General features: G+C 51.2%; 1 protein-coding gene across 2 annotated transcripts in view; it reads left to right on the top strand.

The window, feature by feature from the left end:
- The window catches only part of ASTN2 (astrotactin 2), a 360,643-nt gene that overhangs the window by 100,738 nt on the left and 246,480 nt on the right, over positions 1 to 13,425 (top strand). For both annotated transcript variants that reach the window (XM_074846673.1, XM_074846674.1), the window contains one exon: positions 10,930 to 11,079. In XM_074846673.1, coding sequence (XP_074702774.1) covers positions 10,930 to 11,079 — 150 coding nt within the window. The remainder of the gene's footprint in view (positions 1 to 10,929; positions 11,080 to 13,425) is intronic.

Raw genomic sequence — 13,425 nt, 5'->3', positions numbered from 1 at the left:
GGTGCTCTGCTGGCATGTGCTTAATGACTAATTAAGGACTCTTCCTGGCCCACAGCAAGCGTTGCTGTGGAGAAAAGGCTGGTAGGTTGGATTTCCTGATGTGGTTTTCTTGTTTTTCTCCCCTCTATTTGCCTTTGCTATATCCCCACTCACTAATTTCATGAGACAGAGGAGTGAAGAAGCAGATGGAAAAGCAGCTTCTGATGGTGCCGTAGGGAATAGAAGAGAAAAGGGTGTTTTAATAAGCCAGTATTTTGCTGAGCATCTCGAAGGGATGACAGTTTCATGAAGTCCCACTGGCCTATCGCTGCTTTGCAAGGCTTGGGCTGGTCTCGCTCTCATGCTACACGACATCCCGTGTGAGGACAAATACCCTTTCCCAGCCACAGCTGGGTGACTTGTGGCTCCTCAAGTCAGCAGCAGCCCTTTTAATGTGGGCTTTTGCTGGGTTTTGTGGAGCTGCTGTTGCCTGGTGGAGATGTTGTGGCAGTTTCGTGAGCAGTAGCCCTGATTCCCCAGATGTCCAAAGTGCTTTTTGTCCAGGCGAAATCACAAGCTCATGGAAGATAAGCTGTGAAGTTTTGGCTGTCCAAGAAAACAAGCCATCAGGAACTATATTTATATAAATGCTAGGCACGCATTGTTCATCACTTTGTGTATCACTATGAATGTTTGATAAAGCACTACATTATTTAAGGTGTAGCTTGGTTGTAGGCCAGTTGTTGACCAGGATTAGCTTTGAGATTCTTTTACTTTTTTTTTCTTTTTTCTTTTTTTCATGATGCAAAATCTAAAAAAAATAATATGGTGTCTGTTTATTCCCCTTGGGACACCCTGGGGGATATATTGAGTGTCCTCCCCTGGGTTTCTGTGCTGGGTTGCATCTTGCAGCTGCCTTGTGTGTAATGCAGAGGACCTGGGAGAGCTTCAGCTCTGCCCAGGGCTGTCCTTCCGTGGCATCAGCATGGAGCAAAAACCTGCCACCAGTTTCTGAAGTCAGGCTGACCAGGAGAAGAGGGTGTGGGGTCTTGGTTGAAGGAGAACAACCCCACAATATTTCTTATTTCTGCTGGAAACACATAGATGCTAGTGAGCACTTGGGCAGCCCCTGGGATGCGTGGCTCGGAGCTGAGGCTGCTGCAGATCCTGTCACCTGCATGAGAGTGATGGGTTCCTCTCAGTCCATGATGCTCAGTTCTTCTTCACCTTGGCTTTTAGTGGCATTGCGGCTCTGCCGTTGGCGTCTGCGAAATGTTCTCCCCATTGGTCCTTCCCAGGCTTATGGGTTTTATGAGGAGGGGAGCAGGGAGGGCAGCTGCAGTACCAGCTCTTTGTTCTGTTTGCATGTCCTTTTCCTATCAGTTGTGTTTTACCTGGCTACAGTGCCGAGACAGTTAGTTTTGTCAGCTGGCTCCTAAGGAAGATGGATCGAGGCCGGGCACCTGCACTGATATTAGGTCTGCAGGCACCTTCCAGCCCCATTTATCATTAGGCAGTGACCTACCCGAAGGACCAGCAGGAGAGGAAACTTATTAAAAAGGTGCTTCAAATCAATCCTTTCTGACGGCCCCGCTGAGTTACAGCGTTTGCTGCAACTCACCCACTGGGTCCTGCTGGGTCTGGCTGTGCTCAGCCTCACTTCTGTGCTTGCATGGCTTGGAATTGGTTTGCTTTTGACAGCCTGGGCTCTCCGGGTGTTCCCCAGCTCCAGGTCTTCTCCTGAGCCAACAAACTGGCTCTCAGCTCCTTCTTTCCTGCCTGCTGCCTGTACCCATGTGCTTCCCGGTGTGGGAGGTGTTGGTCCCTGCCACCGCAGGGCAGCTCCTTTTGGTGGCTCCTTTTGGCAGCTCTTTTTGGCATGGCTGAAGATCCTTGGCCCCATTTCCATATGGGTCTTTGGTGGTTTTCCCTCTCCTCTGGGTTGGCGTCATTCCCTTGTTCCTCCCCGGTATGTGACACAGAGTTGCTGGTACTGTGAAAAGGTTCCTGCTGGGCAAGGGAAGTTTAATTTCCAACTGATAAATCTGTTCTGCACGGCGCAGCTAAGCAGGGTGTTGGGTGGTGGTTGAGACTGGAGAGGGGCCCCCACGCCATGTTTCCCACCCACGTTTGCTGGCTGTTGCTGTTCCCTGCCCATGCCCATCCCCAGGGGTGCTGGGACTTGCTCACACTCACTTTACAGATGCCAAAGAGCTGCTGCCTCCAGGTTCATTGCCCAGCGGCAGTTCCTCGGCCAGGTGGGATGGGGCTTTCTCCTGGGTCTATGCCCCAGCTGGCTCCATGGGGTAATTTTCCCTCAGGATCTGTGGAGTTGTAGGAGATGTGCGGTGCAGAGAGGGAGCTGGAGGTCAGCACTGTGCTCACGAGTCAGTGTCTCTCCTCCACGCAACATTAGCCTGGGCCTCTTCGTGTGCCCATTAGCACCAAATCGGGAAGCTTCCTCCAGAGTGTTCTTATTTAACTTTTCAATTATTTTATAACTTGAGGACCATTAGCTGCTGCTGAGGGTCTGCCCATTTTCCTCGCTCCTCTCTGCTTGCTGCGTAAGCGAAAAAGTTACAGTGTCTCATAAAAAAAAGTATGTTAAGGGTTTTATTAGAGCGAAGATGATGGGAAGCAGAGTCTCTGGTGTCCTGGACCTTCTCAGTGCTGGGGCAGGGGGAGATGTGACAACATTCCATGGCCAAAGGCTTTTTGTTGCAGAAGGAGAAGTGGGGTAAAGGGACAAATCATAGAATGGTTTGGATTGGAAGGGAACTTTAAAGGTCATCTAGTCCAACCCCTCACACTGAGCAGGGACATCTTCAACTAGATCAAGTTGCTCAGAGCTCTGTCCAACCTGGCTTTGATCATTTCCAGAGATGGGAATTCTGGAAACGTCTATCACCTCTGTGGGCAACCTGTGCCAGTGTTTCCCCAACTTTATTGTAAAAAATTTCTTCCTTATATGTAGTCTGAATCTACCCTCATTTAGTTTAAAACCACTACCCCTTGTCCTATCAGGCCCTAATAAAAAGTCTGTTGCCATCTTTCTTATAAGTCCTCCTTAAGTGTTGAAAGGCCACAGTAAGGTCTCCCTGGAGCCTTCTCCTCTCCAGACTGAACAACCCCAATCTGCAAATAGGTGTCAGGGGAGGGGTGTGCTAGAGAAGTCTTTGCCCTGTAGAAGAGCTGAGGGTTTCCTAGTCAGAAACAGCTCCTGGGAAGGTCAAACCCAGCTGGTAGCAGCCCAAGGAGCACAGAGACCCGTCTGCTTTTGCAAGATGTTCGCAATGCAAAGGTGCAAGGCAGAGGCGGGGACCGTTGGACCGCTGCTCTTAGGCGTTTGATCTTTCGCAATGTGTTTATAATTATATTGCATTATCTTAATTACCAATGTGGGAAGTAAGGAGCGTGGTGGGGGGAAGGGAAAGGAGGAAAGTAGAAAGGCAGGGAAAGTGCAGGGTGACAAATAACTTGCAGCCTCTCGATGGGGCTGCGATTGTGGTTGGAGTTGGAAACGATGCTATTAATACAATGCTTATTCATTTCCTATAATAAAAAAATGGAAGTGCTTTGCAATTACCCAATTCCGAATGAAATTAACATTCCGTGGCATTTTACAGTAAACGGTTAGTTTGCACACATGAGTGGAGGCAATTAGCTGGGAAGCGATTGAGCGCCGTGACTGGAGAGAGGATGAAGAAGGGTCAGGGCAGCTGGTGTTGGGTGGGCACTGCCGTGGGCTCTGGCTCCGCATGTCCCTTCCCAGTGGGCTGGGTGTTTCCCTGGGTCCTGCCAGTTTGAGGAGCAGCTCATCTGGCTGCAGCAAGGACAGGAGCTACAGATATCTGCTGCTCTCTGTAGATGGGGGGGGGGGGAGGGAATGGCAAAGCTTTGTAATAAAGAGGAGAAGTAAGGAGTGAGTGCGTGGTCAGAGGGGTGGGGGGGTGCCCTGATGCTCCCCAGGGTCCCCATCCCCATTGTGGGATGCTGAGACAATTCCAGTCTCCATCCCCCTCCTATGCTGCACGCCAGCCTCTCCCAGCATCCCCCTTCCCCATCACACGTCCCAGGCTTTATTAAAAACCAATGGCGACTTTTTTTTTTTCCCAGATTTGTTAAACTACTGAAAACTTATGATCCTATCAGGGTTTTTTTTTTTCTTCCCCTGCCTCATACCAGATAAGGACTGTGCTGGCTCCGAGCCCGGAGCTGAGGGTGGTGGAGAACGGGGTAGGGAAGCAGTCATCTCATGAATATATGAAGGAGGAAAGTACATTTGTTCAGTTTCCTTCAAAGGAGACATCTCAAATAAAGTTTTATCTCTGCTTCTGCTACCCTCCCCCTCCAATTTACAATTAAAATCAGATTTTTACGTATAAAAATCTATTTTTATAGTGAGAGATTTATTAATGTGTATAATAATCTATTGATGTATTAATACCGATGTTAAAAAAATTTATACATTCTCTGTTTTAAAACTGAACAAAAAGGGCCAGGAGAAAAAAGAAAGCAAAAGTCGAGAAGGAATACAAGCCTGTTTTCAAAATACTGCTGGGTTCCCATATCGCTCTGTTGCTGCATCTGAAAACCCCTCTGTGTAAAAGAGCTGCTTGGAGAGAGATGGATCCTCCCTGGCGCCGTGTCGGCAGGCTGGGCTGGGGGCCAGCTCTGGCAAAGCGCCGTGCCACCTATGTCATTTCCCCTGATGGGTTCACCTAAGGATGGCATGGAGATGTACGTGTTGCAGGAGGTGCTTGGTCCCCTGATGTATGGGTATGTGTGGCTATTTGTGCTTTGTTTTGATGTTTATATATATATATATTTTAAATATATATATATTTCCATATCTTTATATCTGTATCTCCTGAGCTGGTTGTGTAATGCAGCCAGCAGTCTCCCAGTGTTTCTTGGACACAGTGTGTCTGCACATGGCATGTGACACGGACTGGTGGAGAGCAGGGGGCCAAAGGGGACAGAGGCTCTCTTGCTCAAGAGGTGGTCGAGGGGTTTGGTGGCTGGAGAAGGAGATGGAGAGGTGAAATTCTCAGTGTTTCTTGTGTCTTTGCCGTATCGACTGTGCTCTGTGGCAGAATATCTCTCTCCAGATGTGTTTTCATCCCAATATGTGTGAAGTTGTTGTACAACTCTCTCCCACCGTCATCTCCTAGGCATCAATGTAATTACCTAATTTTATGCTAGTAAAGCTCTCTGCTTTCTGGAGCTTAGTACCTTCAGGGTGGCACTGTTGAAAATCAGTCCGCATCCCAGTTTCAGAACAAACACCGTTGCTTATTTCATGCTTCAAAAAGCAACAAACACCCATTATTTAGAGCTGGTGAGAAAACAGGGTTTCCACCATTGAAAACTTCCAGTATTGTGAAATTTATGCTTATCCCAAGTAGAATCGGAAAGTTGATTTCTTGAAATACTCTGTAGAATAGAAATTTCCCAAATACCAATCCAGAAACAAAGAAATGTGCTTATTGAAAGTCAGGGGTTTGATTTGGAGAAAACAATTACAATGGTATTAAACCACGTTACACACAGCTGATGTTTACATGGTGTGTTATGAACGTGATGATGCATTAGACCTTCCAAGCCAGCGTCACTGATTCTCAGGAGAGCACCCTCCCCTGTGCCTAGAAAAAGCGGATTATTTGAAAATCAGTGAGAGGGCAGGCGATGGGCGTGGAGAAGAGCTGGTGTCTGAAAGGAGGGGGCTGTGTCCTACACATGGCCGTGGGTGCTGTCATGAATGCGTGCACAGGTCAGGAGGTAAAAATCCCACCAACTTGACTTCTTATTGTGCCCAGACTTTTTCATTTAATCCTTGATTGAGTTTGATGTATTCTTGCAAAACACTGATTCCAGTGAAGCGGCATGCTCAGTTGAGCAGCTTTTGAGCTGCTCTGTGAGTTACTCCTCTCTCCAAAACTCTGGGAGCATTTTAAGCACTGGTAATGTTGAGGAATCGATTACTTGCCCTCTGACACTCAAAAATCAAAGAGAGGGATGGGAAAATCAGATGGTTAAAAAACTATATTTTTTAAAAATATGTTTTACTCAATACCTAGTGTGGGAAGCTCTAATAGAAGCTGCTGTTGCCTTTCTGCAGTCTCCTCCCTTCACCTGTAGGAGTGCAGATGTGTGTGAGGAGTACAGAGACCACCGTGACTCCAGGGACTGAAACTTTAAGCCAAACACCAAAGACTGGGAGACTCAGGGAAGCTGTCTCTGTTGAACACCTTAAGCGCCACTGCTCTGTTTTAATATGCTGCAAAAACCAAGCTGTGGGGCTGTCCAGCTCTCCCAGCTGCCCAGCGGCAGCATGAGGTGTTGAGCCTGGTTTGGGGAGAAGCTGCTGCCCTTCCCCTGCCCCACCGGGGTCTAACATGACATCGAGTGAGGCTGCCAGATACTGGGTGGATCTAGGATCTCTGCGGGGTGCAGAAGCGTTGGCTTAGGCTGAGGGCAGTTCTCTGGTGTGTGGTACGGCATTGGGGTCCTCTAAGGCCATGTCTGAAGACCTTAAAACATCTCAGCGAGGTTGAGGGCTTGTTTCCAAGGGCTGTGGGGTATCTCCATCACCATCAGCTCCATCTGGGCTTCCCAGCCTCTACTGGCAGTGAACCGGTTGCACAGTCAAAGGGGTTTTGCAGTTCCTTGTCCCTTGTGCTGGACCCTCAGGAATGTCCTGGGATGGTGGAGGCACCATCCAAGCGCAGCCAGTGGAGGTGGAGGCACGCAGCCAGCACACCTTTCAAATACAGGTTGTGGGTAGTTGTGCTGCTCTGAGCCTGGGACTGTGTTTTGGAGAATCCCTCCTGGCCACTGAAGCTGGAGAGATGCTAGTTTTGGTATCTCCCCAAAACAATCCCCACAACCCAGCCTATGAGTCTGGGAAAGGTATGGTTCTCCTGACTGCGCTGGGAGTCCCTTGAGGACTAAACAAGTGCTGCCGCTTTCCATCTCCGTTGCAATGTATTTTTACCCAAACGTCGCTCATATTGTTCAGTTGATGACTTTTTTTTTTTGTTGTTGTTGTAATTTTTAAGCCAAACAACATATTTTCCCACTGCAATTTGTGCCAGCAGAAAGGAAGAAAGGCAGGCTATTGGTATGAATTGTTTTGTGGGAGATGTGCAAACGAATAGGGGAGCCATAAGGAGAGAAAATCGCTTTCAAAATAGTGTATGGGGGTGGACAGGAGGGAAGTGTACGATGGGAACATGTAATGTGCTTTACAAAGGTACGGTGACCTTCAGCTGCATCCTTAAATTGCTCTGGAGATGGAAGCTGATTTTGCGGAGGCTGAAGAGCCTCGTGCTTCCTCTGCATCAGCTTGTTCCTGGGGTTGTTACGCTGCCGAAGGCCCTCGCTATAGGATGGGGTGAGATTGAGATCATAGCGTTGTGCCAAGCCTCGGGGTGGATCTCACCACTTCTGCCAGGCTGGAGAAACTCTCAACGTGATGACGAAGATATGAGCTCAATAGCCATGATGGATTTATCTCCTGGAAACCAGGGATGGAAGAGAAGGCAGTTTGGCAAGCTTTGCTTAAGGAGAGGACGGTCCCATTGCCTCTAAACCTGCGTCGCGTTCGGCTGTTGTTGGGAGGAGCTGGTGCCCTGGCGCTGGCGATGCGGCTGCGTTGTGCTGGGGAGGGGGTCGTGTGCGGGCAGCGCTGGGAGCCGCCGGCTGAACCTGTGCTGGGCGCATGCAGCCTGGGTGGGTCTGTGGGGCAGAGCTGGGGCATTTGAAGCTGTAGCGTGTGTTCCCAGCCTTTCAGAGCTATTAAAAGCTCCGTGGGAGCCGGGAATGCCGAGCATGCGTGCAGTGCGTGCGTAGCGTGGTGGTGCGTGTGTGTGAACTCGTGTTTGCCGGGCGGTTGTGTGATGCCCGCGGAGGCGTCAGGCCGGGTGGTGGGTTCCTCCCCCCTGGCTGCCCAGGCTCGGATGGCTGGCTATGGAGATCCCCCCGTGGCGAAGCCCAGGTGGCAGTTTGCTGTGGACTCTGTCTCTTTTATGGATTTGATGGACACCCCCATAGTCAACAGGGTCCCAGCAGCCTCGGTGAGTGCCGTGCCTCATTACGTTACGGTGCGTTGGTTTCTTCTCCCTCCCTTTTGTCACGCTTGGCAGTGCATGAAGGGTCCGTCCTTCATCCTTGACCCCTGCTGCTCATTCCACTGAAGCCCAGCTACCTTTGATTTGTCAGTGAGGGTTTTCTCCATGCTGGCCATGTTGAACTCTGCTTGCTGAAATCATGTCAACAAGGTTTTTTTCTTTTTGTCTTTTTTTTTCTTTTTCTTTTTTCTTCTTTTTTTTTTTGTTTTTTTTTTTTTTTTGTTTTGTTTTTTTCATTTTCATTGCTCAAAACCCCCAAGCTCAGGGGCATGGAGAGCCCAGTGATGTCCTGGCGCACACAAGCTGTGCAGGGCGGTGAGATGCGCCAGCTTTTTGCTCCCATTCTTGGAATAAGTATTTGTAACATCATCTCAAATAGCCGGTCACCACAGGGACCCTCTCCCCACGAAGGTACTGCTCCCCCCTTACTTTTGATGTTCGCTTCACTGATGAGCGTGCGAGCAGATGCCTCTGGATGGATGTGCTGAGCATGGTGGCCAGATGGGGTACGATCATCGTGGCACTGATTACTCTCATCAGCCGAGCAGGGACCACGAGAGAGCTGCGACCTCGCTGTGTTCTGTCGCTAGCTGATGGCATGGCCCCCTCCTCCTCCCCTCCTGCGCTCTCCTTCTGGCCTCCTTTCGGTAAATAAGCCTCAGCCGCATGGTTCCCAAGCTCCCTGCTCTACTTGCACACGTTATCTATCGCACAGCCCCGAGGTTCAAATAACTTGCCATCTGTTCGCGGGGAGGCCCTGCCACGCTTGCTCCCGGGTGAAGGAGCTGCGGGGACGGGCTTCCCCTGGCAGACGTGCCGGCGGGGTGCTGAGCTGCACCGGTGCTGCCGCAGCATCCTTCCCCAGCGCCTCGGAGGAGCCCTGCAAAGAGGGGGTTGGATGTGTGCTGTCAGGGCTGGGAGTAAATGCTCTTTGGAGACCTTTCCCCACTCTTGATTTCTTTTTTTTCCCCTGCAACGCTGCTTGCTGGGCCATCTGACACTGCAGGACCTGGCTGCGCCTGCTGTAAGTGTCGGGGGCTTTGGGGAGCTCTGCCTTTGATCTGTGGTGCCGGGGGGAGCCTGGTGTTGAATAATTGGAAGCTGTAACATAGCTGGTCCTGTAGGCCACCTGCTCGCTGGAACTCTCCCGAAACGCTTCCCACCTTCGGTGCTTTATGCAGACAAGGGTTTGATCCTGTCTCTCTGTCTCCTGGTGGGGCAGCGCTGGCTGGCTGGATCCTCTCCTGAGCCCACCCGATGTGCCTGTGCCCAGGGGCACAGCAGCTGGTCTGCTCTTCCCCGGTGCTCCCCCTCCCAGTGGCTCCGTCAGATTTCGGTACCTTCTCTGCAGCCTGTGAGGGTAGAAAAGCCCCCTGGGGTGGGCTAAAGCCTGTCAGCCCTGGGGAGGCTGAGGACATCACCCCTGGGGAGAAGGAAGGGGGGAACTGCAGCATGAGGTGGCCAGGGCTCTCCTCTCCCTGCAGCATGGGTGGCTGTTGGAGGAGTCTGCTGCAGACTCCGCGTTTAAGTCAAATCCTTGTCTAGGATTATAAATGTCTTGTCCTGCATGGCCAGCTTCTCATTTTGCACTAAAATGGACCCTGCTACATGCTGTGAAGGGAATTGGAGTCCATGGTCCGGAGCAGTTACGCACCCTGAGCTCACAGGGTGCCTGAGGAGCTCCATACAGATCCGATGTGTCTCTGGACCCAGAAGATGTGGTGGGGTGATGCATCATCCTGTAACTCCTGGCAGGCTGGGGAGCACCAAGGTGCTCACTTATCCCTTATCCTTATCCTATAGTGGGTATAGGACCTATAGGGCAGTGATCCCTGCCACACAGGCACACTGTGGGCAGGGTGAGCTTCAGGAGCTAATCGGAGGGACTTTGTGACTCTCAAAATGAAAACAGGACAGAGGTTATGTTGTGCTAATGAGTTTATTCAAGGATCTGACAGAGGCCAAACCGTTTGTTAAACCTGGGAGACCTCTGTGGCCTGCAGGAGGAGAAACCTTTTGATCCTGAATTTCATCTTTGCTCTTTGTGAGTGGTTTCATGATTTCCTGTAACTGCCCATTGTGCAGGTGGGTGGGAGTTTCGTAGGACAGTTCTGGGGGTATATTTTTGGCAGTACTGGATAGGGGGTGTGTGAGAACAAGGAGGGAAGCTGCTTAAATATCAGTAAGCTATGATATGCTATGGGGTGTTGCAGCAAGCCTATTCCTGAGCTCAGGTGCTGCTGCCCGGTGTGTGAGCACAGCCCCAGGAAGACCCCAGGGATTCCTGCTGCAGCTCGGAGCACGCCTGGACTGGCCGTACATCGTTTGCCTGCCTCCCACCCCAGTCTTGCCCGTTGTTCCGTAATCCCAAACTTGCCTGCTGGGGAGTACCCGACCCCCCAAAAGGCTGCCAAGCCTGGAGTTTGACTCCAAGCCCCTGAGACAGAGTTAAACTTGACCTGAAGCCAGCTCAGTTGTGTTTTGAACCCTTCAGGCTGTACCTCCGATAAGGGCACGATGCTTCCAAGTGCCCTGTGTGCAGATGGGGGAAGAGGCAAGGAATAATACAAAATACTGGAAAGCAGTGTGAAAAGTGCAATTTCTGTAAACTCACAATTTTCTAATTTCTGTGGCATTGGTGAGACTTGGAAAGTGCTGGATGGGTCCCTGTGGGTGACTTCGGAGGGTCTTGGCAGATCTCCTGCCCCAGGACTCAGCTCTGGCTTACTCTGTCCTCTGTGAGGAAGGGGTTGTACGGGCAGTGGGGACATGGTGGCCTGGTCCTCTTTTAACCACAGTCCCTTTGCTGGTGTTGCAGCTCCGGAGGTGACGCAGGAGACGGTGGAGTCCCTGATGCAGAAGTTCAAGGAGAGCTTCCGCACCAACACGCCCATTGAGATCGGGCAGCTCCAGCCCGCGCTGCGCAGCACGTCCGTGGGGAGACGGAAACGCCGGAGCCGGCCCCGAGGTAGGCTGCCACGGTCACCAGCTGCTCCTCTGGTGCCCTGGGTTTAGCCACGGCCAGAAGAGTTTGGCTGGGGAGGAAGGCAGGAGCTCTTCAACCTCACTGCTGAGTGTGTGGGCCCTGGAGTTCCCTCTGTGATGGGGTGCAGAGGGGAAAACCCCACGCAGCATCCTCTGAATGGTCTGATGGAGGTGCTTGAGAGTGGTATCACCTTGTGTCCCCCCCCAGGGATTTATCCAGGTCTGTTGCAAGTCCAGGCTCCCTGCCAACTCCCCCACCTAACTGGGGTTTGTTGAGAGTGAAATACAGTTTCTTGGCAAGTTTTTATTTTGGAGGAAGGGGTGAAGTTCATTTTGGTTGTAACTCACATTACTGGGACCTCTCTTCTTCCCACTTCCCCAGTGCTTAGGGATTTTTGGACTTTTTTTTTAGGAGCCACAGAGAGGGTGGGAGCAGCATTCATGGCTCTAAAGGCTGTACTGTGCAAAAGCATACTGGGGGGTCCTGAGTTTTATTTGCAACCTTGATGGTCGTTGCCAGCTATACCAGAGCAACAGGAGGAGGTTGGCTGGAACAGCCCCATGAGCAAGATTTGGTCCTTGTGTTGCCTCTCAGCAAGGGAAACTGTGTCCTCCTGTTGCTATCGCTGCTTAAAACCGTAATGACTGTGGGTTAAGTGGTGAGTGCTGAGGCTGCGAGGAGGGTTTGGGTCCAGATTTCCAGCTGGGGAGGAGGAGGCAGCATCTGGGTTCCTTCAGGGATGATGGGCAGGAAGGTCCCTTGACCATGGTCTGCCCAGCGCACTGCGGGTCTTTGTGACAGCGCCGGGAGCTGGGAAGAAAATACTTTCATTTCTATTTACTGTTGGTTTTAGTTTTCATTTATTTATGAGTCTGAAATGTGATCTTTTATTTTGGATACATTTTCCTGCAATACAGGCCTGGAAAGGGATTTTTTTATTATAGCTTTGCCCATAAATTATTCACTTAGTGTGAAGAAAATGTTCTGACTCTTTAACTGGTTTAAATTATTTGGTTTGTTTTCTAGTAGTTATTCAAATACATATATCTGGATTTTAGCGTACGTGTGTGGGTGCTTTGGGGCCCACAGTGACTGTCTGGTGAAGTTTCCCTTAATTTTTGAACTACCTGAAGGTAAGAGGCTTTTTGGTCACTAATGGAACAAGTCAATTAATTATTGCAGCCGAGCTTAGCAGACACGATGCCCAGCTGCAGGCAGAGCCTCTGGCTCTGGGAACAGAGTATGACCCCAAGCCAGCCTGGTTTGTCCCCCATCTCTAGGGACACACACCCTCCATCTCCCACCTTCCTGGGCCAGTGCTCTCCTGCCTCCCTGCAAATCCCCATCTGAGCCATGCCGGAGCGTGCCCCAGGGCAGGGGGAAGTCTTCCCTACCCTCACCCCATCACCACTTCCCCCCAGCATCCCTCTGCCCATCAGTGGCCACAGGAATAGTCAGTGGATACCAGGACAACAGAGCCCTTGGTTGCTCTCCATTTCTGCCCAGACTTGTGTTTCCTCAACACAAGAATTGGAGACCAGCTTGCCCCTAACATCTGCTTGAGATGAAGAGCCAAATGTCCCCTCTGGCTGCTGTGCCCCACTTGGTAACCCACTCGTGGTGCTCAGTGAGGTCGCCCTCCATCCCTCCTTGCCACGGCCACCGGCACAGGCAGTCCTCAGCCATGCGCAGTTAAAGCTGGGCTGGCCAGCAGGTCCCCAGCAGCAGGCTTGGCCAGGCCCATGTTGGAGAAACCAAATTCACAGAATCACAGAATCATCTAGGTTGGAAAAAACCTTGAAGATCACCTAGTCCAACCATTAACCTAACACTGACTGTAAATTGTCTCCCTTGGGACTCTTGCACTGCTGCTGGTGGGGAAGGGAACCCCTGGGTGTCAGAGCATGCCCAGCTGCCTGACCACAAACCTCCCCACCGTGCCTGTCGCTGTATTTTGCTCTCCTGCTGTCTCCTGGGTCACTGGGTGTGCATCTCAGGTATGCTGGGGTGCGTGCTCCAGCAGCCCTGTGCCAGGCAGGCTCTCGAATGCCTGAGTTGTGGGGCTGGGGAAGGGCTTCAGCAGCAGGATGTGGGTGAGTGGAGGTGATGGGGAGGAGCTGGGCACCAGCACCTCGGGCTGCTCTGGTCCTGAGCTGGTTACAGTGGTCCCAAAGGTGCTGCAGGATGGGTTGGGATGTCTCACTGCAGTGAGTCTCAGCTCTGGTAGAAATGAAGAGGATGGCGGAAAGGGAAGGGCCCAGACAAGCTGGGAAGGTGCTGCCGTGACTGTTCCCTTCTCTGCACCAGGAGCAGGATGAGTGCCCATGG

This window comes from Strix aluco, chromosome 20 (assembly GCF_031877795.1).
Source record: "Strix aluco isolate bStrAlu1 chromosome 20, bStrAlu1.hap1, whole genome shotgun sequence".
Classification (NCBI taxonomy): domain Eukaryota; kingdom Metazoa; phylum Chordata; class Aves; order Strigiformes; family Strigidae; genus Strix; species Strix aluco.
This window is presented reverse-complemented; position numbering and strand designations above follow the sequence as displayed.